The sequence below is a fragment of the Microplitis mediator genome, chromosome 1 (assembly GCF_029852145.1).
Source record: "Microplitis mediator isolate UGA2020A chromosome 1, iyMicMedi2.1, whole genome shotgun sequence".
Lineage (NCBI taxonomy): Eukaryota > Metazoa > Arthropoda > Insecta > Hymenoptera > Braconidae > Microplitis > Microplitis mediator.
In genome coordinates, this window is record NC_079969.1 from 2,109,026 (window position 1) to 2,132,846 (window position 23,821).

General features: G+C 30.3%; 4 protein-coding genes across 4 annotated transcripts; 1 reads left to right on the forward strand and 3 right to left on the reverse strand.

Moving 5' to 3' along the window:
• The first annotated feature begins 423 nt into the window (after positions 1 to 423).
• On the forward strand, positions 424 to 4,124 carry LOC130663596 (28S ribosomal protein S27, mitochondrial). Its single transcript, XM_057462905.1, has 4 exons — positions 424 to 560; positions 728 to 758; positions 1,831 to 2,981; positions 3,749 to 4,124. The coding sequence occupies exons 3-4, from the start codon at positions 1,893 to 1,895 to the stop codon at positions 4,043 to 4,045; spliced, it is 1,386 nt and encodes a 461-aa protein (XP_057318888.1). The 5' UTR covers positions 424 to 560; positions 728 to 758; positions 1,831 to 1,892; the 3' UTR covers positions 4,046 to 4,124.
• Positions 4,047 to 9,088, reverse strand: LOC130663553 (coiled-coil domain-containing protein 22 homolog). The gene is made up of 6 exons (XM_057462837.1): positions 8,897 to 9,088; positions 8,658 to 8,829; positions 8,305 to 8,596; positions 6,522 to 7,246; positions 4,922 to 5,362; positions 4,047 to 4,278 (listed from the first exon to the last, which is right to left on the reverse strand). Exons 1-6 carry the CDS (start codon positions 8,944 to 8,946, stop codon positions 4,129 to 4,131), a joined length of 1,830 nt encoding a protein of 609 aa, XP_057318820.1. The 5' UTR covers positions 8,947 to 9,088; the 3' UTR covers positions 4,047 to 4,128.
• Positions 9,089 to 10,766: 1,678 nt separating this feature from the next.
• On the reverse strand, positions 10,767 to 13,868 carry LOC130663662 (uncharacterized). Its single transcript, XM_057463027.1, has 3 exons — positions 13,433 to 13,868; positions 11,078 to 11,522; positions 10,767 to 11,006 (listed from the first exon to the last, which is right to left on the reverse strand). Exons 1-3 carry the CDS (start codon positions 13,657 to 13,659, stop codon positions 10,827 to 10,829), a joined length of 852 nt encoding a protein of 283 aa, XP_057319010.1. The 5' UTR covers positions 13,660 to 13,868; the 3' UTR covers positions 10,767 to 10,826.
• Positions 13,869 to 15,529: 1,661 nt separating this feature from the next.
• Positions 15,530 to 22,342, reverse strand: LOC130663605 (uncharacterized). Its single transcript, XM_057462918.1, has 6 exons — positions 21,731 to 22,342; positions 21,531 to 21,662; positions 17,912 to 18,023; positions 17,685 to 17,847; positions 17,295 to 17,622; positions 15,530 to 15,953 (listed from the first exon to the last, which is right to left on the reverse strand). The coding sequence occupies exons 1-6, from the start codon at positions 22,122 to 22,124 to the stop codon at positions 15,751 to 15,753; spliced, it is 1,332 nt and encodes a 443-aa protein (XP_057318901.1). The 5' UTR covers positions 22,125 to 22,342; the 3' UTR covers positions 15,530 to 15,750.
• Between the last annotated feature and the right edge of the window lie 1,479 nt (positions 22,343 to 23,821).

The window sequence follows — 23,821 nt, forward strand, 5'->3', positions numbered from 1 at the left end:
CATTTTAAAGGGCATTTAATTTTCTATCTATTTATATACATATATATAAATATATATATAAAAAAAATTTTAAACTTTATCGTAATTTGAATTCAAAAAATTTTACTTTTATTTCATTAAAAGTTCGTTAATAATTTCAATAAATAAAATAATTTAATTGCGTTTTTAACTAAGCAGACTAAGCAGAAATTTTGTTCTAATGGAATAGTATCTAAATACCCATTGTATAAATTTACAAATATTTCTATTATATGTTTAAATAATAGAAAATTATAATAGCTCTGGTATATTTCGAAATTTAAAATTGTAAAATTTAAAAAAAAGCCTCCTTTCTTTTATGATTCCCGGATGGTATTAGGATTACATGTTAAGGTAAGAGCTATTTCGTATATATATAGGTATATGTATATATATATACATATGTATACACATGTAAAATCTAACCTAGAAGCCGGAAAATATTTAAACCAAAATTCTGTTGATAATAAAAATAAATATAATTAATAGAAAATAATAAATTTATAACAGTTATTATTATTTACAAAATAATAGATTATTTGGTAAGAAAGTATTAATTATTATCACTATTATTTACATGAATGACAATAATGAATAAGTATTTTTTTTTTTATTATTTTTGAGGCATTTCAAAAAAGTTATTTTTTTTTGTTACATATTTTTATTTTTACTGTCATTAATTTAATCGAATAATTTTTATAACTTTCAGGTACACAAAGTAGAATTTATTAAACATAATCGTAAGTTTTTCAAAAATTTTATTAACAATTCAAAAAAACTGAGTAGTTTTTGTTACGAATAGATTCATTTGTTTTTTGTCTAGCGACAATTGGACTAAACGAAATTTTATTCAGTATCCAAATGTTAAATTTTTGAAGTAAAAAAAAAACACTTGGATCCTTACTTTGAATCATTTTTTTTTTAAGTAAATTTTATGAAAAATTGATGGTTTTACGTTCTAGCTGCCGTCATGAGGAGTAAAATGAGTACCCACATCGATATATTTAATAAATTTTACCAATTATCATATTTTATATATAAGTATTTATAAATATATGAACTAATTACCACTTTTTTAGAACATAGTGCTGTTGGTACTCATTTTACACGCCTTCGCATCATCTTTTCAAGAACCCTACTCATTTTTCGCTAAAAATAATTTTATATTTACAAAAAAAAAAATTATTTGAATCCTTATATTTATTAACTTCTTTTTCCGAGTGAATTTAAAAAAATAATTGATGGTTTTACACAATAGCTGTTGTCATGACGAGTAAAACGAGTACCCACATCGATATATTTAATAAATTTTACCAATTATCATATTTTATATATAAGTATTTATAAATATATGAACTAATTACCACTTTTTTAGAACATAGTGCTGTTGGTACTCATTTTACACGCCTTCGCTCCATCTTTTCAAAAATCATACTCATTTTTCTCTTAGGAAAATTTTACACTTACAGAAAACATTTATTTGAATCCTCATATTTATCAACTTCTTTTTGCAAGTGAATTTAAAAAAATAATTGATGGTTTCACACAATAGCTGTTGTCATGACGAGTAAAATGAGTACCCACATCGATATATTCAATCAATGTTTACAATTATCATATTTTATATATAAGTATTTATAAATATATGAACTAATTACCACTTTATCAGAACATAGTGTTGTTGGTACTCATTTTACGCGTCTTTTCCTCAACTTTTCAAAAATCCTATTCATTTTTTTCTAATAAATTTTGTACTCCAGAAAACTTTAATTTTCACCAGCATCAAACAAATAATAGCCTTAATTATTTCAGGTTAACTATCCCTAATTTTGATACCATGATTTAAATCAAGTATCAGGAGCATACCCACAAAAATGTTGAGCCTACAGTACCGATTTTGTCTCCAAAGACTTTTGCCTTCCAGCATCAGCGCCCTGTCAACCCGAAAGTTCCTTTCAGAAGCTTACCCCTGCACCGAAGCATGGAACCGTCGGTTCCAGTCCCCTTTGCTCAGAAAAATAAATGTCCGGGACATGTTCCTGGAGCTGGATAAAAAACTATCATCAGTCGGTAAAGTGTCGGCAGTCGATATCGACATTTTTACCAACACGATGACCGATCCCGAGGGAGTCGAAGAACTGATCCATATCCTCCACCGATTTCGTATGACTTCCGAGACATCGAATACTCTAGAGTCGACCCATCACGCAACGATTCGTTACCTCCTGGACAATAATCACATCGATGCCCTCCTCGATGTTCTGAATGACCGACTGAACTATGGAATTTTTCCTGATCACTTCACATTAAATTTGATGATGAACAGATTTCTTAAAGAGGGAGATAATGTTGCCGCAGTTAAAGTCGGTTCCTTACTGATGTTCCAGGAAGACAGTGAGAGCCCTCTGTCAAATGCACTAGCTCTTTATTCCTGCGGTAAATTACTCGAAGAAGGTTTCGATAAATGGATTTTACCCCCAGAAAAACCCGTCGATCCTAAAGAGGAAGTCATTAAAATACGCGTCCGTTATTTGAGGAATCCATTTTTCGACGACCATTTTGATTTGAAAGAACCGAAAGCCGTGACTGGAAAAACGTTCGTTTTCTTTGGAAAACTGAGAAACGATACGCTAGGGCGCAGCTGTCTGCTAATCGGATACACGCTTTGGGGTAAATACAAAATGGCCGCTGAGTGTATCGCAAAATGGCGGAGTATAGATGGCGAAGTTGTGCACAGAGAAGCGCTAGATGCTGTCAAGAAAGAGTTGGAAGAGAAGGGGAAGGAGTTGGAGGGGAAAGAAGGGAAGGAAACTGAAATTGAAGAAGTGAATAAATTGAAAGATGAAATTTCGGGTCTGGAAAAAATGAAGTGCAGCGAGGGGAAAATGTGTGAGGAAATGGAAGCTGAGGTTAAGGATGCGGTTAAGAAATATGAGGAGAGTTGTATCAAGACGCAGGTTGAGGTAAGATGGTCGTATTTGATTTTGAATTTAAATTTTGGCGGGAAAAAGTTTTTTCGGGATTTTAAACTTTCAACGGCTGTAACTTTTAAACTATTGGTCCTACGGTAAATTTTCTGAGGACCAAAATTGTTGGAAATTAAATTTCCTACAATTTCGGTCTCATTGAAATTTTTCATAAAATCAATTTTTCAAAAGTTACAGGCCTTTAAAAAATTATCCGATTTTAAATAAATGAAAGATAGTTTTTCCGGTCCTGAAAACTTTCAACGGCTGTAACTTTTAAACTTTTGGTCCTACGGTAAATTTTCTAAGGACCAAAATTATTGGAAATTGAATTTCCTACAATTTCAGTCTCATTGAAGTTTTTCATAAAATCAATTTTTCAAAAGTTAGAGGCCATTATTCATTTTTTCAATAATTTTCCGGTCCTGAAAACTTTAAACGGCTGTAACTTTTAAACTTTTAGTCCCACGTTAAATTTTCTAAGGACAAAATTTATAGGAAATTAAATTTCCTACAATTTCGGTCTGATTGAAATTTTTCGTAAAGTCATTTGTTCAAAAGTTACAGGCCCTTAAACAATTATCCGCTTTTTGAATAAATGAAAAATAATTTTTCCGGTCTTGAAAACTTTAAACGGCTGTAACTTTTAAACTTTTGGTCTTACGGAAAATTTCCTGAGGACCAAAATTATTAGAAATTAAATTTCCTTTACCATAAGTACCTTTGGTGTTTAATTATTACATTAATTTAAAAATAAATTACAGAATTTTGAAAAATGGGAGGAAAATCGTATGAAGGAACTGCAACGACAATTAGATGAAATCGATCGCACGGCACGTATTCAAAAAGTCAAAGAAATAAAAACTGAATTACAAACGCAAGAGCGGCTGCTGACGTTCTTTGAACACGAGGAAGAAATTGAATTGAAGATCGAAGATAAACTTAAATGGGAGGAAGAAACTTACGGGCCGCCGATTACAGTAAAAGAAGACGAAGAGGCCAATTACATACCACCGGAAGTGTCGCAACGAGGGCGAGCCAGAAAACGAAGACGTTATTAAATTTAATTTGTAATTTATAAAAATTTATTATTACAATTTTTATTAATTAATTATTAATATAAATGCATTTTTATTGTAATTTTTTAGTCATTTTTTATTTCCGCGGAAAGTTTAGATTTTTTTTTCTTCTCCAATTGGGCTGTCAGCGAAGCGGTTTCTTGTCTCATCTGATCCAAGTCTGCTGTTATTCGCTCCAAGTTTGCTCCGATATTTTTTTTAGACTCAGTGTCAATCTGTAATTAATTAATTTATGAATTAATTAATTAATTGGTTTTTAAAAAATGAATTTTTTTATGTTCCAAATTTTACGGTTTACTATATAGTCAGATTGTGGCTAAAGTATTGAAGTTACGGGAAAATTTATGAGGACCTTTTTTGTAGAGAATTTCAAGAGCATCAAAATTGTAGGAGTGCATTTTTTTGTAACTTTGATAGTTTAGCCAGAATTTTGATTTAAAGTCTAAGGAAAGCGGAGCGGCGACCAATTGTCGGAAAAATTATTCAAGAATTTCTTAAAATGAAAATTATGGGAAAACTGTTGGGTTTATGGGAAAATTTGTAAGGACTTCTTTTGTAGAGAATTTCAAGAGCTACAAAATTGTAAAAGTGCATTTTTTTGTAACTTTGATAGTTTAGCCAGAATTTTGATTTAAAGTCAAAGGAAAGTGGAGCGGCGACCAAGTGTCGGACAAAATTATGTAAGAATTTCTTAAAATGAAAATTATGGGAAAACTGTTGGGTGTATGGGAAAATTTGTAAGGACTTCTTATGTAGAGAATTTCAAGAGCTACAAAATTGTAAGAGTGCATTTTTTTGTAACCTTGATAGTTAAGCCAGAATTTTGATTTGAAGTCTAAGAAAAGTTTGAAAACTTACTTGTTCTTCTAAGTCGCGGATTTCTCTGACGACTGTCCCAGTTTCTTCGACTAAATTAATTAATTCAGCGCAATCACTATGTAAAGTTGCCAATAATTTATAAGCCTGACGTGAAGTTTCATTTGTTTTGGCGTCGCGGAAAATTATATCGTCGACGACCGTAAAAGAACGTTCGACTTTTCCCGTCAGTATATTTATTTCCTTTTGAATTTCGCGTGTATCTGCAAGCACTTTATCTATTTCATCTTTTTGCTTTCTTACATTATTAATTATTTCAAGAATACGCTGCGTGTATGCTGACCGATTCATATCTTTGGGTAATTTCGATACCTCGGAGAGTAATTGCGAGTACTGTTGATCTTTTCGCTGACATTCTTCTAGTAACTCACGCTCAGTTTCTCGGAGCTGACGTAATTCGTCTAATTTTTTTTGACTGGTACTCTGGAAAGTTATAAATTAATATTTGTAAAAAAAATTTATCAGAGATTAGAAGTATTGATTTGACGGTGAGGCGAAAGGAAAAAAAAGTTGTACAGGTGAGTAGAGGATTCAATTTGCTGAAGTTTGAGTACCCACATGACTATGTTTGGACGAAAAAAAAAAGGCGGGTAAAATGGTACTTGAATAAAAAAAATGAACCGTCCCACTTATTTACCATCTCAATTATTGACCGTCCCAAAAATTAATTGATTGTTCCAAAAAATAATTGACTGTCCCAAAGAATGACTTGACCTTCCCAGAAAAAATAATTAATTGTCCCAACAAAATAATTGATTGTCCCAACAAAATAATTGACTGTCCAACAAAATAATTGACTGTCCCAAAAAATAATTGACTGTCCCAAAGAATGACTTGACCTTCCCAGAAAAAATATTGATTGTCCCAAAAAATAATTGACTGTCCCAAAGAATGACTTGACCTTCCCAGAAAAAATATTGATTGTCCCAAAAAATAATTGACTGTCCCAAAGAATGACTTGACCTTCCCAGAAAAAATAATTAATTGTCCCAACAAAATAATTGACTGTCCCAAAGAATGACTTGAACTTCCCAGAAAAAATAATTGACTGTCCCAAAAAAATAATTGGCTGCCTAACAAAATAATTGACTGTCCCAAAAATTAATTGACCGTCCCAAAGAATGACTTGACCTTCTCAGAAAAATTATTGATTGTCCCAAAAAATAATTGACTGTCCCAAAGAATGAGTTGAACTTCCCAGAAAAATGATGGATTGTTCCAAAAAAATAATTGACTGCCCAACAAAATAATTGACTGTCCCAAAAATTAATTGACCGTCCCAAAGAATGACTTGACCTTCTCAGAAAAATTATTGATTGTCCCAAAAAACAATTGACTGCCCAACAAAATAATTGACTGTCCCAAAAATTAATTGACCGTCCCAAAGAATGACTTGACCTTCTCAGAAAAATTATTGATTGTCCCAAAAAAATAATTGACTTCCCAACAAAATAATTTACCGTCCTACCAAAATATAGTCATGTGACTACTCATTTTACTCGTCTCCTCGATCTCATTCAAGAAATTACTCTCAAAAAACTCTCAAATTTTTTTTACTCTCCCAATCTCAAAAAATACTTACAGCCTGTGCGTAAAATTTATCCCTCTCATCCCGATACTCTTTAATCAGTGGTGCTCTGTGTTTTTCCCACTGCTCTGCTAGATTAATCAGCTTATTTTTATCTGCCTCAATAGCCTCCTCTAATTTCTTAATATTATTCTCTCCATCCTCCAGCAATTCGTAAATTTTATTCTTAACTTTATGCTCCTCCTTAAACTTTTCAAATTCCCTCTCTTTTTCTTCAAACTTCGCTTTCTCCTCGACCAATTGAACCTCCATTTTTTTTATTTCTTCCACTATTTCCTCATACTCAGCTCGCAAAGTATCGCACTCAGCCTTTAGTAACTCGACTGCTGATTTCTTTTCTTCTTCTTCTGTTAATTTTTTTTTATCCTCTTCGTCTTTTTCCTCTTCCCCTCCCATGTCTTCATTTTTATTATTCTTATTTATTAACTCTTCTAATTTATTATTTTTACTTTTAATTAATTTATCAGTATTTAGGCGTTCATTTAATGAAAATCTACTCATCAGTCTTGTAATTTTATTATCATCATTATCATTATTAGTATTATTAATTAATTGTAAATTATTATCATTGAGCCACTGGATGCGCGATGAAATATCAGAAGGTTTTGCGTACAAAAATTTTGAATTACTAGAAATAATTGAAGGCATTAACGTCTTTGGTGAAGACAATTGCTCATTAATTAACAATTGGTACCGTGTTTGATACTCTTTAATATTATCTGTAAAAAAAAAATTAATTGGAAGATAATTTGGACAAAATTTGGGACAAAAATTTTTTTAGAAAAAAATGAGGCTAAGATTTAGAAAGCTGGTGCAGAGACGAGTAAAATGAGTGGTCACATGACTATGTTTGGTAATGGTTAGAAATTGGGACAGTTGACTGGTCAATGGGACGGGTGATTTATAAGTAGGAGGGTTAATTAATAAGTGGGACAGGTAACTGATTAGTGAGACATTTAATTAATTATTGAGACGGTTAAATTATTTACTGGGACGGATAATGAATTATTGGGACAGGGAATCAATCAATGGGACAGATAATAAATTATTGGGACGGGTAATTATTAAATGGGCAGATAATAAATTATTGGGACGAGTAGTTTTATTGGGACGGTTAAATTATTTATTGGGACGGATAATGAATTATTGGGACAGGGAATCAATCAATGGGACAGATAATAAATTATTGGGGCGGGTAATTATTAAATGGGCTAGATAATAAATTATTGGGATGAGTAGTTTTATTGGGGCGCTTGAATTATTTATTGGGACGGATAATGAATTATTGGGACAGGGAATCAATCAATGGGACAGAGAATAAATTATTGGGACGGGTAGTTTTATTGGGACAGGTAATTTTCATTGGGGCGGGTAATGAATTATTGGGACAGGGAATTAATTAGTGGGACAGATAACAAATTATTGGGGCGGGTAATTATTTATTGGCGAGTCATTATTAAATGGGCCAGATAATTATTGGGACGAGTAGTTTTATTGGGACAGATAATAAATTATTGGGACGGGAAATTATTTATTGGGACAGTTTATTAATAAATAAAACTGTTAACTAATGAGTAGGATAATAAATCAGTGAGTCACTAAATTAATTATTGGGACGGCTAATTATTGGGACACTGTCCCATTTTCCCGACTAATTTTTTCTTTTCCAACCATAGTCATGTGGGTACTCAAACTTCTCGAAATTATCTCCCGAATTTAAATATCTAGTACTTTTTACCATCACCCCATTCCCCAAACCACAAGCTCTATTTCTTACCTTCAGCATTCAAAACCGTGACCTCCAGATCAACGCTCTCATAGCCCATCTTCACATACCCTCCGCCCACAGTCTTATGACAGTAATGCGGCAACCAGGCTCTCGTCATCTGCTGCATCAGCACACTACCGACCCTTCGTTCCAATTCGTCATATTTACTCAGCAGCACACCGTTGTCTTTATCGCTATCCTTCGGCAGCTTCTCAATAAGGAACATAAAAACTCTTCTCAAATCACTCTCAGAACTGTACAAAAACGTCTGGTACCCAATGTCTCCTCTGTACCCCAGGTCCTGAAAGATCATCAGCATCATCATCAATCTCGTTATTTAAAATTTATATTAAAGTCTATACCGAACATATTTGGGCCAACGTTGCCCCAATTCTGAACCTAGCAGCCATATTGATCGGTAACGTTCTTGATAATTCAACCCCTGGTTTAATTATCTCCAGACAACGAACCGTAGCATCAACAATTAATTCTGTTGTGAATCCATGTAAATTAACTATCTCTTCATCGATATCACTATCAAAAAAAATAATGAATTAGTTTTTAAAAAAAAAAAAAATTTATTAAAATAAAAAATAATTACCAGCCGATTTGTCGCAACGAGTGAATAATAATATTGTCAACTTCCTCCATCTTAACTCTTTAATTACTTCGGTTAAATTTTAATTGTTTGTTAGGACATTTTATTTTTCTTCGACTAAAATATTTTTTAGTATCTAATTCCGGGAAAAAATTTTTTGGGTGTAAACATGGGGAGGCCATCAGTGAGACCGGTAAAGTAGACTTCCGGTTTACTGGACACTGGGTACAGCGACACGTGGGTTGGTAAGGAAGGAGTTTAATAATTAAAGGGGAGGGAGTAGTGTGAAGTTGGGTTTCAACAATTAGAAATTTGAAAATTTTTTGATTCTTTTAATAAAAAAAATTATGAATTTTTTTTTTAATTCAATAAAAAAAAAAATTGTTATAACAGTTGAATTCGTGACGAAATTTCCTGTTATTTGAGTACCCGCATCGATATATTTTGAGGAAGTTGGTGCTGATGATCAACTCGCGGTTAATTCGCGGACGACCGCGGAGTTTTGATGAATGATTGGGTTTATTTGAATATATTGATGTTGGTACTCATTTTAAAGGAAATTTTGTCAACTTTAGGAAAATGAAATTTTTTTTATTAAAAAAAATTATTTTTGAGTAAAAATAATAACTTTTTTGAAAAAAGTTTTGAATTTGTAGTGTACATTTTTTTTGAACTGCAATAACTCTTAAAATATTGTCCTGACAAAAAAAATTATTGAACCTTTATTATAGAAAATTTAATGTCCTACAAATTCATCTCAGTACATTTTTACCGTAACTGCGATAGTTTTCCTATAAATTTAAATTTGAATTTAAAAAATTATATTTTTCCAATAAAATTTGAATTTCATACTTTACATTCGTTTCCAATTGCAATAACACTAAAACTATTGACCTGATAAAAAAATTCATGAACACATTTTTTATAGGAAATTTGATTTCCTACAAATTCATCTCAGTACATTTTTACCTTAACTGCGATAGTTTTCCTATAAATTTAAATTTGAATTTAAAAAATTATATTTTTCCAATAAAATTTGAATTTCATACTTTACATTCGTTTCTAATTGCAATAACTCTTAAACTATTGACCTGACAAAAAAAATCATTGATACCTTTTTTATAGAAAATTTAATGTCCTACGAATTCATCTCAGTACATTTTTACTGTAGCTGCGATAGTTTTCCTATAAATTTAAATTTGAATTTAAAAAATTATATTTTTCCAATAAAATTTGAATTTCATACTTTACATTCGTTTCTAATTGCAATAACTCTTAAACTATTGACCTGACAAAAAAAATCATTGATACCTTTTTTATAGAAAATTTAATGTCCTACGAATTCATCTCAGTACATTTTTACTGTAGCTGCGATAGTTTTCCTATAAATTTAAATTTGAATTTAAAAAATTATATTTTTCCAATAAAATTTGAATTTCATACTTTACATTCGTTTCCAATTGCAATAACACTAAAACTATTGACCTGATAAAAAAATTCATGAACACATTTTTTATAGGAAATTTGATTTCCTACAAATTCATCTCAGTACATTTTTACCTTAACTGCGATAGTTTTCCTATAAATTTAAATTTGAATTTAAAAAATTATATTTTTCCAATAAAATTTGAATTTCATACTTTACATTCGTTTCTAATTGCAATAACTCTTAAACTATTGACCTGACAAAAAAAATCATTGATACCTTTTTTATAGAGAATTTAATATCCTACAAATTCATTTCAGTACATTTTTACCGTAACTTTGATAGTTTCGCCAGAAATAAAGTTTAAAGAAATAAAAAAATAAAGTAATTTTAAAAATATTTTATTTACGTAAATATCGACAAAAATAATAATTATAATAATAATTGACTTTTATTTACTAACAAAAATAATTATTACCAGTATTTACACTAATCTGTATCATAAAATTAATTGTTCCCATAAATATTTGGAAGTATCACGTCGACGACAGATTCAAACTTTGGCTTTATAAGAGAAACGCGGAGTTCCGGAAACAATATTGAGTATTTTGACACGAGTCCAACTTGTAAATATTCTGCAGAATAAAGTAGTGGGCAGTAGACAGGACTGCCTGAGTCAAAGATCATCTGAAATAATTTTTAAAAAAAATTAATTTATCGAAAAATTTTTTTTTTCAAAATTTTCTAAAATTACTCACGGGAAAATCCTCGACATTTTTTATTCTGCAATTCAAATTTATTTTGCTTAAGTCAATTCTACCTGCTGTGACTTCACAGGTGGCATTTGCGTCGCGCTTTGAGTGGTCGCGGTTGATTGAAACTATTCGACAATTATCGTAGTCGATTTGATATAAATTTTCTGCGCTTAACAATTCAACGTATTCGATTTCGTCGTTAAGAAAAACCGGGTCTTTGAGGATCACAAGTGCGTAGTCGGGATCAAATCGCTGGTAATGATCAGACGAGTTGTGATAAATCACTCTATTGACATTGAACATCATTGGGCTTGAGCGATAAAACTCTTGGCTGTCAGGATTTACAAGAAATCTTATGAACAATGAAGGTACGCGATGCATTATTGACTTTGTTTGGTTGTAATTTCCGTAGAGATAAATGCTCTTGATGGCTGATTGAGCCGATAATCTGAAATTTAGATGATATTAGTTTCATTTTTTTGGATTTATGTAGGGGCGAGATGGACAACGTGGGGCGAAATAGGTCATCTAGAATTCTAGATTAATTTGAAACTAAATAAGTTATCTAGAACTCTTAATTAATCAAGAGACACGGTAGTGTCTCGCGCCAAGTACACGTTCAAATACATGTGTATGTGTGAAGTGTCATGGCGCGAGCCTACCGTGTATCTATACCGTAGACATATTAGTGGTTTTAATTTCTGAGAAAAAAATGCGCCATCTAGAATTTTAAATTATAAATAAGGAAATTCTAGAATTTTTTCAAAATTAAAATTATAGACGGAAAAAATGGACCATAAGGGGCGAAATGGACCATCTAGAATTCTAGATTAATTTGAATCTAAATGAGTTATCTAGAACTCTTAATTAATCAAGAGACACGGTAGTGTCTCGCGCCAAGTACACGTTCAAACACATGTGTATGTGTGAAGTGTCATGGCGCGAGCCTACCGTGTATCTATACCGTAGACATAATAGTGGTTTTAATTTCTGAGAAAAAAATGCGCCATCTAGAATTTAAAATTTTGAATGAGGAAATTCTAGAATTTTTTCAAAATTAAAATTATAGACGGAAAAAATGGACCATAAGGGGCGAAATGGACCATCTAGAATCCTAGATTAATTTGAATCTAAATGAGTTATCTAGAATTCTTAATTAATCAGGAGACACGGTAGTGTCTCGCGCCAAGTACACGTTCAAACACATGTGTATGTGTGAAGTGTCATGGCACGAGCCTACAGTGTATCTATACCGTAGACATATTAGTGGTTTTAATTTCTGAGGAAAAATTGCGCCATCTAGAATTTAAAATTATAAATAAGGAAATTCTAGAATTTTTTCAAAATTAAAATTATAGAGGGGAAAAATGGACCATAAGGGGCGAAATAGACCATCTAGAATCTTAGATTAATTCGAATCTAAATGAGTTATCTAGAATTCTTAATTAATCAGGAGACACGGTAGTATCTCGCGCCAAGTACACGCTCAAACACATGTGTATGTGTGAAGTGTCATGGCGCGAGCCTACCGTGTATCTATACCGTAGACATAATAGTGGTTTTAATTTCTGAGGAAAAAATGTGCCATCTAGAATTTAAAATTATGAATGAGGAAATTCCAGAATTTTTTCAAAATTAAAATTATAGACGGAAAAAATGGGCCCACGGGGCAAAATGGGGCAGATGGGGCGAAATGAACCATCTAGAATTCTAGATTAATTTGAATCTAAATGAGTTATCTAGAATTCTTAATTAATCAAGAGACACGGTAGTGTCTCGCGCCAAGTACACGTTCAAACACATGTGTATGTGTGAAGTGTCATGGCACGAGCCTACAGTGTATCTATACCGTAGACATATTAGTGGTTTTAATTTCTGAGGAAAAAATGCGCTATCTAGAATTTAAAATTATAAATGAAGAAATTCTAGAATTTCTTTCAAAATTAAAATTATAGAGGGGAAAAATGGCCCCTACAGGGCAAAATGGGCCATATGGGACAAAATAGGCCATCTAGAATTCTAGATTAATTTGAATCTAAATAAATTATCTACAATTTTTAATTAATTTTAATTTATAACGAAATGAAATTGAAAAAAAAAATCTTATCACTAGAAAAAATTTCTTGACCCGAGAAATTTTGAATTGCACTAAAATTTTTTTTTGCCTCGAGAAAACTTAAACTCAAAATTTTTCCAACGGCCCATTTTGCCCCAGCTCTTGTAATATCTTTAAACTGTATCCAATTCCTCGTTGAATGAGTACCCACATGGATACATTTTGATAATTTCGTCCCTCGATTTCCGCGCCGGGAAATTCAAGTCCAAGCCCGTGGATTTTAAACTTATTAAAATAATTACCTCTGTATACATCTTGCGCTAGTGAGAAGAACATTTTCTCCTATCAGAGTCGCCATACAGTGATAAAATTTATTAACATAAGTGCCGCTTGATAGAGAATCGTTACTTGGCCTCCATACGCGTCTCCATACTTCGATATTGAGTGTTCCGTCTCCGACTGTCGAGGAACAACAAAATGGAAGAACGGCCGCCATTAAAATAATTAATTTCGTTAACGTTGCACTCATTTTTAATTATTGCTTATTACTTGAGTTAATGAAGTCAATTAACGAATTAAAATAAATAATATATATATAAATATGTAGGATATTATATAAATTTAAAAACCGCGGATAAAAACGCGAAATTAATTTATGAAAAAAAAATATGAATTAAATCGTCGCCGCTCAGATAATTAACTGCCGCGACGCAGTCTTTGTTCCACGTTATATATTTTTTAATAGAGCATATTTCTACGTGGACATAATTTTAGTGATATCGTAATGATGACCTGAAATTTGTAACAAAAAAAAATTGTAATTAACTAATGTCTTATTAATGATATCGGACTGTTCGAGAATTTTATATCGGAAAGTTTCGGTCTTTTGTTTAATTAAATATATATATATATATATATATATATATATATATATATATATATATATATATATATATATATAGATGAGATTAAATTTTAATATTATTTGGGGGCATTTTTAAAATTACGTCGACGATATTTTATTGTTAAATTATTTATGGATGGTAATAAAAAAACGTCGGATGGTTTTATTATTAAAAGTAACTCTGAGGAATTTATTTAAAATTAATTTATTATTATTTTATGTTTTATATATTTTTTATTAATAAATATATATATTTATCGGTTAGTGAGCCGATGGAGAATAATTATATGAAATAATAATAGTAATAATAATAATAATTATGTAGACTGTTAATAACGATGAGAGATTTAATTGTCTTTGAGTAAATAAATAATTAGGGAGGGACAATAATTAAGCTGCTGTATGGTCAGATATGAGGTTGCATCGGTAAAATAAATTTGTCGGACGGCGACCGCGGATTTTTAAATTAACAATAAAATATTTGTAAGGAGGCGCAATCACGCGGCTCGCGGGTTAATAATTTTTTCATACATTTAAAGTAATAAAAAAAAACTAAAATAAAATAAAATGAAATAAAGAAAAAAAAAACTAAATTAGCGTGTCCAAGGTGACTATTACGATAAGAGATTGTTGGAGTGTCTATCGCACATGAGGTTGTCTTTTAATAAACCACTTTATCGATTTATAATCGATATTGTAATAATGATAATAGCGATCGGTCGACGAGCAATTATTTATTTGATAATTAAAATTTATTTTATACGCACTATTAATTTATCATGCGTACATTCAACATTTCAAGTATTTATTCAATCGACCATTTTTATTTATTTTTATTATTTCGCTATGGAAAATTTATAAACCACAAGTTTATTAAATGGTTTAATTATTTACACCCTTAAAATGTAATTAATTTTTATTATCGATTGGTGATCTTGGCCATAAATAAAATTTAAAATTTATCAAAACAAAAATTAAATCTGAGCATCAAAAAAATGGTAAAATCATCACCGATGACTTTGAACTTAAATTGTGGACAAAATATTGAATTTATCAAAAAATTTATTGATACCTTTTTTTTAGAGAATTCAATTTCCTATAAAATCGTTGCTATCACTTTTTACCGTATCTTCAATAGTTCGCTCACAATTCCAATTTTAAACCTCAAAACTCCAAAAAATGAATATACAGCAATTAATAATTAATTAACAATAATTATTATTAATAATTAATTGTTAATCATCAATTAGTAATTTAATTTAAAAATCTACATAATTTTGTACTCTCGCAGTTTTTTATCCGAGCCCGCGCTTCAAATGAAAATTTAAAAATTCAAAAGTTTAAAATTTTCCCGCCGATAAATTTCAAGGGTTTAAATAATAAATCACGAGGAAAATATGAAAATAAAAAAATTATCTCAGCTTAAAAGTTGATAAGCCAAAAAAATTTTCAAATTCTAAATTAAATTTAAAAAAAAAAAAACAATTATATTTATTTAATTCATTTCTATTTATTTTTTTTACCTCGAAATTTTTAATATAAACAATAGAAAAAAAATAAATATTCAAATACATTTTATACAATTTTAATTACCGTTTAATTTCAAAAATTTATTGTTATTATTTATTTTTTTTTTATTTAATTCAAAGTCGGTAATTTCGAAATATACAAATAAAAGTTATTTGTAATTACGCAAATTATTTATCGATAAATAATTTATACTTTTGATGGCTTTGAGTAATGTAACAGATGTAAAGTACTCTCAGTACTTGCGATAATACATGGAGTACCATTGAAATCGGTAATATTCAATGAAATAATTGGCTTCGTGTCAATTTTTATTGTTTTAAATAATTCAAGGCGAAAATTTACCGTGTCCAGGTCTTTACACTCATTGAAATATTTGAGGCACAAATTTCCTGTAATTAAGAATTCATGCTGAGTATAAATATATGTATATATTTAAACACGTAACAATGTAGAGAATTCGATGCTCTTTAAAATGAGTACCCACATGCTATATATATTTTTCGAAAATTTATATGTCATATATATATTCCTCTGTATATATTTTTTTTAAATATAGTAAATTATTATAGCATGTAGGTATTCATTTTTAAAGACATTAAAATCTCTATTTTTTATGTACACAAGTATATATATATATATATATATATATATATATATATATATATATATATATATATATATATTCATTAGTGTCATTAAATAGAGAATTTAATGCCCTTTCAAACGAGTACCCACATGCTATATATATTTTTCAAAATTCAAAAGTCATATATTTATATATGTATATAAATTTTATAAAATATGAATGATAAATATAGCATGTGGGTACTCGTTTTAAAGGGCATGAAATTCTCTATAATTTTACATACTCAAATTTACATATATATGAATGTATATATATTTATATAAAGATATATATATATATATATATATATATATATATATATATATATATATATATATATATATATATTCATATATTCATGTGTCATAAAATAGAGAGTTTAATGTTCTTTAAAACGAGTACCCACATGCTATATATATTTTTCAAAATTCAAAAGTCATATATTTATATATGTATATAAATTTTATAAAATATGAAAAATAAACATATCATGTGGGTACTCGTTTTAAAGGGCATGAAATTCTCTATAATTTTACGTACTCCAATTGACATATATATGAATGTATATATATTTATAAAAATATATATACATATAAATTCATGAGTGTCATGAAATAGAGAATTTCATGCCCTTTAAAACGAGTACCCACATGCTATATGTATTTTTCAAAATTCAAGTCATATAATAATATATGTATATAAATTTTATAAAATATGAAAAATAAACATATCATGTGGGTACTCGTTTTAAAGGGCATAAAATTCTTTATAATTTTGCCTACTCAAATTTACATATATATAAATGTATATACATTTATATAAATATATATATATATATATATATATATATATATATATATATTCATGAGTGTCATACAATAGAGAATTTCATGCCCTTTAAAACGAGTAACCACATGCTACATATATTTTTCAAAATTCAAGTCATATATTTATATATATATATATATAAATTTTATAAAATATAAAAAATAAACATATCATGTGGGTACTCGTTTTAAAGTGCATGAATTTCTCTATAATTTTAGCTACTCCATTTTACATATAGATGAATGTATATATATTTATATAAATATATAAATCTTACCATTATTGAGACCCATGATTATCAAATTCGAATGCATATAAATCGATGTCACAGGAATTTGAAATTTTCTGTAAGGACCACGGGTACTATAATTCTCATCAGTCATTTTAATTCCAAGTCCGTCAAATAAAATATATAAGTGTTTGTTATTGGCAATGAACGCTACTTTACTGATAGCAATATATCGAATCAATAAATCACTTGTATCCATGGTCTCAGGATGTAATTTATAAAATTCTGTTATTGTAATGTTTCTTTTTCCACTTTCTAAAAAGTCTATTGTGTATGTAAATATGAATATATAGTCTGCCAATGCCTTGAGTATTAACTGCAAGATTTTATAAATAAATTAATTAATATAAGAACCCTGTAATTCATAAGTTTACTCACTCCCTTATCATCGTGATACATTGCTAATATTTTACGAGTACAGTCTCCATGGTTCGGGCAACAAAAATCAAATGAACGTTTTACTTCTAGACCTGATGGCTTCCATTCGTGTTCAGTTATACGACAATTCCATTCGGAAAAAAAACGATGCGTTAATCCAACACTGTTGATTAATTAATATTTTTTTTTAATTAAGTAAATTTAAGTAATTTTGAATTATTAATTACCAGATATTCGTGGCTAAAAATGATCGTGTTTCAATAATTTGACGTTTGTCGATGTCCCAAAATTTTAAATTATAATTTTTTGATAGAGTTGCCATCAATAATTTTTTGGTATCTGCGAAAAAAAAAATTTTTACTTGGAGTAAAATGAGAATGTTTTCTGAAAAGAGGGTGGGGAGTCGAGTAAAATGAGTGGTCACATGACTACATTTTAGTGGGACAGTTAATTGCACTCTTGGGACAGTTAATCAATTAATGGGACGGTTAATTAATTAGTGAGGGGGTTAATTTATTTATGGAACAGTTTATTAATTTTTTAGGCGGTTAGTGTATGAGTGGGACCGCTAATTAATTATTGGGACGGGTCATTAATTATTGGGACGGGTCATTAATTATTGGGACGGGTCATTAATTATTGGGACTGTCAATTAATTAATGGAACGGGGCATTAATTAGTGGGGTGGTCAATTCATTATTTAATAGGACGATGCGACAATCCATAGGTTTATGAATTAATAATACAGTTAATCATTGGGACGGTCAATTAATGGGACGGGGCATTAATTAGTGGTCCAGTTATTTCGTGGGACGGTCAATTAATTATTTAATAGGGCGATGAGACAATTCATAGGTTTAGAAATTAATAATACAGTTAATCATTGGGACGGTCAATTAATGGGACGGGGCATTAATTAGTGGGGCGGTCAATTAATTATTTAATAGGGCGATAAGACAATTCATAGGTTTAGAAATTAATAATACAGTTAATCATTGGGACGGTCAATTAATGGGACGGGGCATTAATTAGTGGGGCGGCCAATTAATTAGTGGTCCAGTTATTTCGTAGGACGGTCAATTAATTATTTAGTAGGGCGATGGGACAATTATTAGGTTTAGGAATTACTAATACAGAATCATTGGGACGGTCAATTAATTAATGAGACGTGACATTAAATAGTGAGACGGTCAACTAATTATTTAATAGGGCGATGCGACAATCCATCGGTTTATGAATTAATAATACAGTTAATCATTGGGACGGTCAATTAATGGGACGGGGCATTAATTAGTGAGACGGCCAATTAATTAGTGGTCCAGTTATTTCGTGGGACGGTCAATTAATTATTTAGTAGGGCGATGGGACAATTCATAGGTTTATAATTTACTAACACATAATCATTGGGACGGTCAATTAATTAATGGGACGGGGCATTAATTAGTGGTCCAGTTATTTCGTGGGACGGTCAATTAATTATTTAATAGGGCGATGGGACAATTCATAGGTTTAGAAATTAATAATACAGTTAATCATTGGGGCGGTCAATTAATGGGACGGGGCATTAATTAGTGGGACGGCCAATTAATTAGTGGTCCAGTTATTTCGTGGGACGGTCAATTAATTATTTAGTAGGGCGATGGGACAATTCATAGGTTTATAATTTACTAACACATAATCATTGGGACGGTCAATTAATTAATGGGACGGGGCATTAATTAGTGGTCCAGTTATTTCGTGGGACGGTCAATTAATTATTTAATAGGGCGATGGGACAATTCATAGGTTTAGAAATTAATAATACAGTTAATCATTGGGACGGTCAATTAATGGGACGGGGCATTAATTAGTGGGACGGCCAATTAATTAGTGGTCCAGTTATTTCGTGGGACGGTCAATTAATTATTTAGTAGGGCGATGGGACAATTCATAGGTTTATAATTTACTAACACATAATCATTGGGACGGTCAATTAATTAATGGGACGGGGCATTAATTAGTGGTCCAGTTATTTCGTGGGACGGTCAATTAATTATTTAATAGGGCGATGGGACAATTCATAGGTTTAGAAATTAATAATACAGTTAATCATTGGGACGGTCAATTAATGGGACGGGGCATTAATTAGTGGGACGGCCAATTAATTAGTGGTCCAGTTATTTCGTGGGACGGTCAATTAATTATTTAGTAGGGCGATGGGACAATTCATAGGTTTATAATTTACTAACACATAATCATTGGGACGGTCAATTAATTAATGGGACGGGGCATTAATTAGTGGTCCAGTTATTTCGTGGGACGGTCAATTAATTATTTAATAGGGCGATGGGACAATTCATAGGTTTAGAAATTAATAATACAGTTAATCATTGGGACGGTCAATTAATGGGACGGGGCATTAATTAGTGGGACGGCCAATTAATTAGTGGTCCAGTTATTTCGTGGGACGGTCAATTAATTATTTAGTAGGGCGATGGGACAATTCATAGGTTTATAATTTACTAACACATAATCATTGGGACGGTCAATTAATTAATGGGACGGGGCATTAATTAGTGGTCCAGTTATTTCGTGGGACGGTCAATTAATTATTTAATAGGGCGATGGGACAATTCATAGGTTTAGAAATTAATAATACAGTTAATCATTGGGACGGTCAATTAATGGGACGGGGCATTAATTAGTGGGACGGCCAATTAATTAGTGGTCCAGTTATTTCGTGGGACGGTCAATTAATTATTTAGTAGGGCGATGGGACAATTCATAGGTTTATAATTTACTAACACATAATCATTGGGACGGTCAATTAATTAATGGGACGGGGCATTAATTAGTGGTCCAGTTATTTCGTGGGACGGTCAATTAATTATTTAATAGGGCGATGGGACAATTCATAGGTTTAGAAATTAATAATACAGTTAATCATTGGGACGGTCAATTAATGGGACGGGGCATTAATTAGTGGGACGGCCAATTAATTAGTGGTCCAGTTATTTCGTGGGACGGTCAATTAATTATTTAGTAGGGCGATGGGACAATTCATAGGTTTATAATTTACTAACACATAATCATTGGGACGGTCAATTAATTAATGGGACGGGGCATTAATTAGTGGTCCAGTTATTTCGTGGGACGGTCAATTAATTATTTAATAGGGCGATGGGACAATTCATAGGTTTAGAAATTAATAATACAGTTAATCATTGGGACGGTCAATTAATGGGACGGGGCATTAATTAGTGGGACGGCCAATTAATTAGTGGTCCAGTTATTTCGTGGGACGGTCAATTAATTATTTAGTAGGGCGATGGGACAATTCATAGGTTTATAATTTACTAACACATAATCATTGGGACGGTCAATTAATTAATGGGACGGGGCATTAATTAGTGGTCCAGTTATTTCGTGGGACGGTCAATTAATTATTTAATAGGGCGATGGGACAATTCATAGGTTTAGAAATTAATAATACAGTTAATCATTGGGACGGTCAATTAATGGGACGGGGCATTAATTAGTGGGACGGCCAATTAATTAGTGGTCCAGTTATTTCGTGGGACGGTCAATTAATTATTTAGTAGGGCGATGGGACAATTCATAGGTTTATAATTTACTAACACATAATCATTGGGACGGTCAATTAATTAATGGGACGGGGCATTAATTAGTGGTCTAGTTATTTCGTGGGACGGTCAATTAATGGGACGTCCCATTTTACCCGCAAAAATTTGATTTTTTAAAACATAGTCATGTGGGTACTCAAACTCCAGCAAATTCTCTTCCCAATTCATTCCCCGTACTCTCAATCCCCAAAACCCGAACCCCGATGACCTCTACCAACTTTACCTGTATACCAAAAATGAATTTGCATCAACGCCTCCTCGTTGTTCAAAACGAACATTTTTCTTAGCGGCTTGTCATGATTGACAGTACAGTAATAAATGTATCCATTGCTCGTGCCCACCGCCAGATGATTTTCTACAAAAATTTGAATTTAAATTTAAATGTAATTTTGAAATTTAGAATTCTACAAAAAAATTACTTACTCCAAACGCCAGTGCATGTAATAAATGACTGGTCATTATTGTTATTATTTTCACCAAGAAATTTATCACCATAGTCACAGGTCATGTGTTTATATTCAAGTTCGGGTACAACGGACCATTTTTTATAGGAGCAGTAAATTTTTTTCCAAGTCCGCTGATGTAAATTTAATAAAAAATGATCATTATTTACAACTCCTGGGAATCTAGTTCTTACGATATGATCTTTCCATGGTAAAATATTTTTTTCTAAGCACAACTTTTCCCATACTTTTAATTTTATTAATTTCGTTTCTACAAGATTATTAAATTTTTTGCACACACATCGCAGATTCATTAATTCACATGGATCATTTATGTGATTTATTATCAATATCCATATTTCTGTTGGAAGCATTTTTGTAATTAACTTTTTTTTATTTTAATTATTTTTTTTTTTACAACAAACTGTCAAAATTTGTTATTTAAATAAAAACGTTACTGCGACACATTTTAAACTATTTTTTTTAAAGAAATAAATTAAATGATTTTTTGTTATTAATTATTATTTAAATTAAAAAATATTAATTATTATTATTCATTAATATAATTAGTGTGTACTTATGCATGTGTTGTGCAAAAGAAAATTAATGGTTATGTTTCCGGGCTCTTGAAGTTGACAAGAGGAAATTCAAATGGCTGCCAATTTATTGGCGGGAAAATTTAAAACTTTTGAATTTTTAAATTTTCATTTGAAGCGCGGGCTTGGATAAAAAACTGTGAGGGTAAAAAATTATGTAGAATTTATAAATTTGATTACTAATTGATGATTAAGAATTAATTATTAATAATAATTATTGTTAATTAATTATTAATTGCTGTATATTCATTTTTTGGAGTTTTGAGGTTTAAAATTGGAATTGTGAGCGAACTATTGAAGATACGGTAAAAAGTGATAGCAACGATTTTATAGGAAATTGAATTTTCTAAAAAAAAGGTATCAGTAAATTTTTTTATAAATTCAATATTTCGTCCACAATTTGAGTTCAAAGTCATCGGTGATGATTTTACCATTTTTTCGATGCTCAGATTTAATTTTTATTTTGATAAATTTTAAATTTTATTTATGGCCAAGATCACCGATCGATAATAAAAATTAAATAAATTTTAAGGGTATAAATAATTAAAGCATTTAATGAACTTGTGGTTTATAAATTTTCCATAGCGAAATAATAAAAATAAATAAAATAATAAATAAAAATGGTCGATTGAATAAATACTTGAAATGTTGAATGTACGCATGATAAATTAATAGTGCGTATAAAATAAATTTTAATTATCAAATAAATAATTGCTCGTCGACCGATCGCTATTATCATTATTACAATATCGATTATAAATCGATAAAGTGGTTTATTAAAAGACAATCTCATGTGCGATAGACACTCCAACAATCTCTTATCGTAATAGTCACCTTGGACACGCTAATTTAGTTTTTTTTTTCTTTATTTTATTTTATTTTATTTTAGTTTTTTTTTATTACTTTAAATGTATGAAAAAATTATTAACCCGCGAGCCGCGTGATTGCGCCTCCTTACAAATATTTTATTGTTAATCTAAAAATCCGCGGTCGCCGTCCGACAAATTTATTTTACCGATGCAACCTCATATCTGACCATACAGCAGCTTAATTATTGTCCCTCCCTAATTATTTATTTACTCAAAGACAATTAAATCTCTCATCGTTATTAACAGTCTACATAATTATTATTATTATTACTATTATTATTTCATATAATTATTCTCCATCGGCTCACTAACCGATAAATATATATATTTATTAATAAAAAATATATAAAACATAAAATAATAATAAATTTATTTTAAATAAATTCCTCAGAGTTACTTTTAATAATAAAACCATCCGACGTTTTTTTATTACCATCCATAAATAATTTAACAATAAAATATAGTCGACGTAATTTTAAAATCGCCCCCAAATAATATTTTTAAAAAATCCATTTATTCTTTAACATAAAAAATATATAACAAAAAAAAAAAATACTTAATCTAATACCATCATTAATAAGACATTAGTCGACTTTTTTTTTTTCT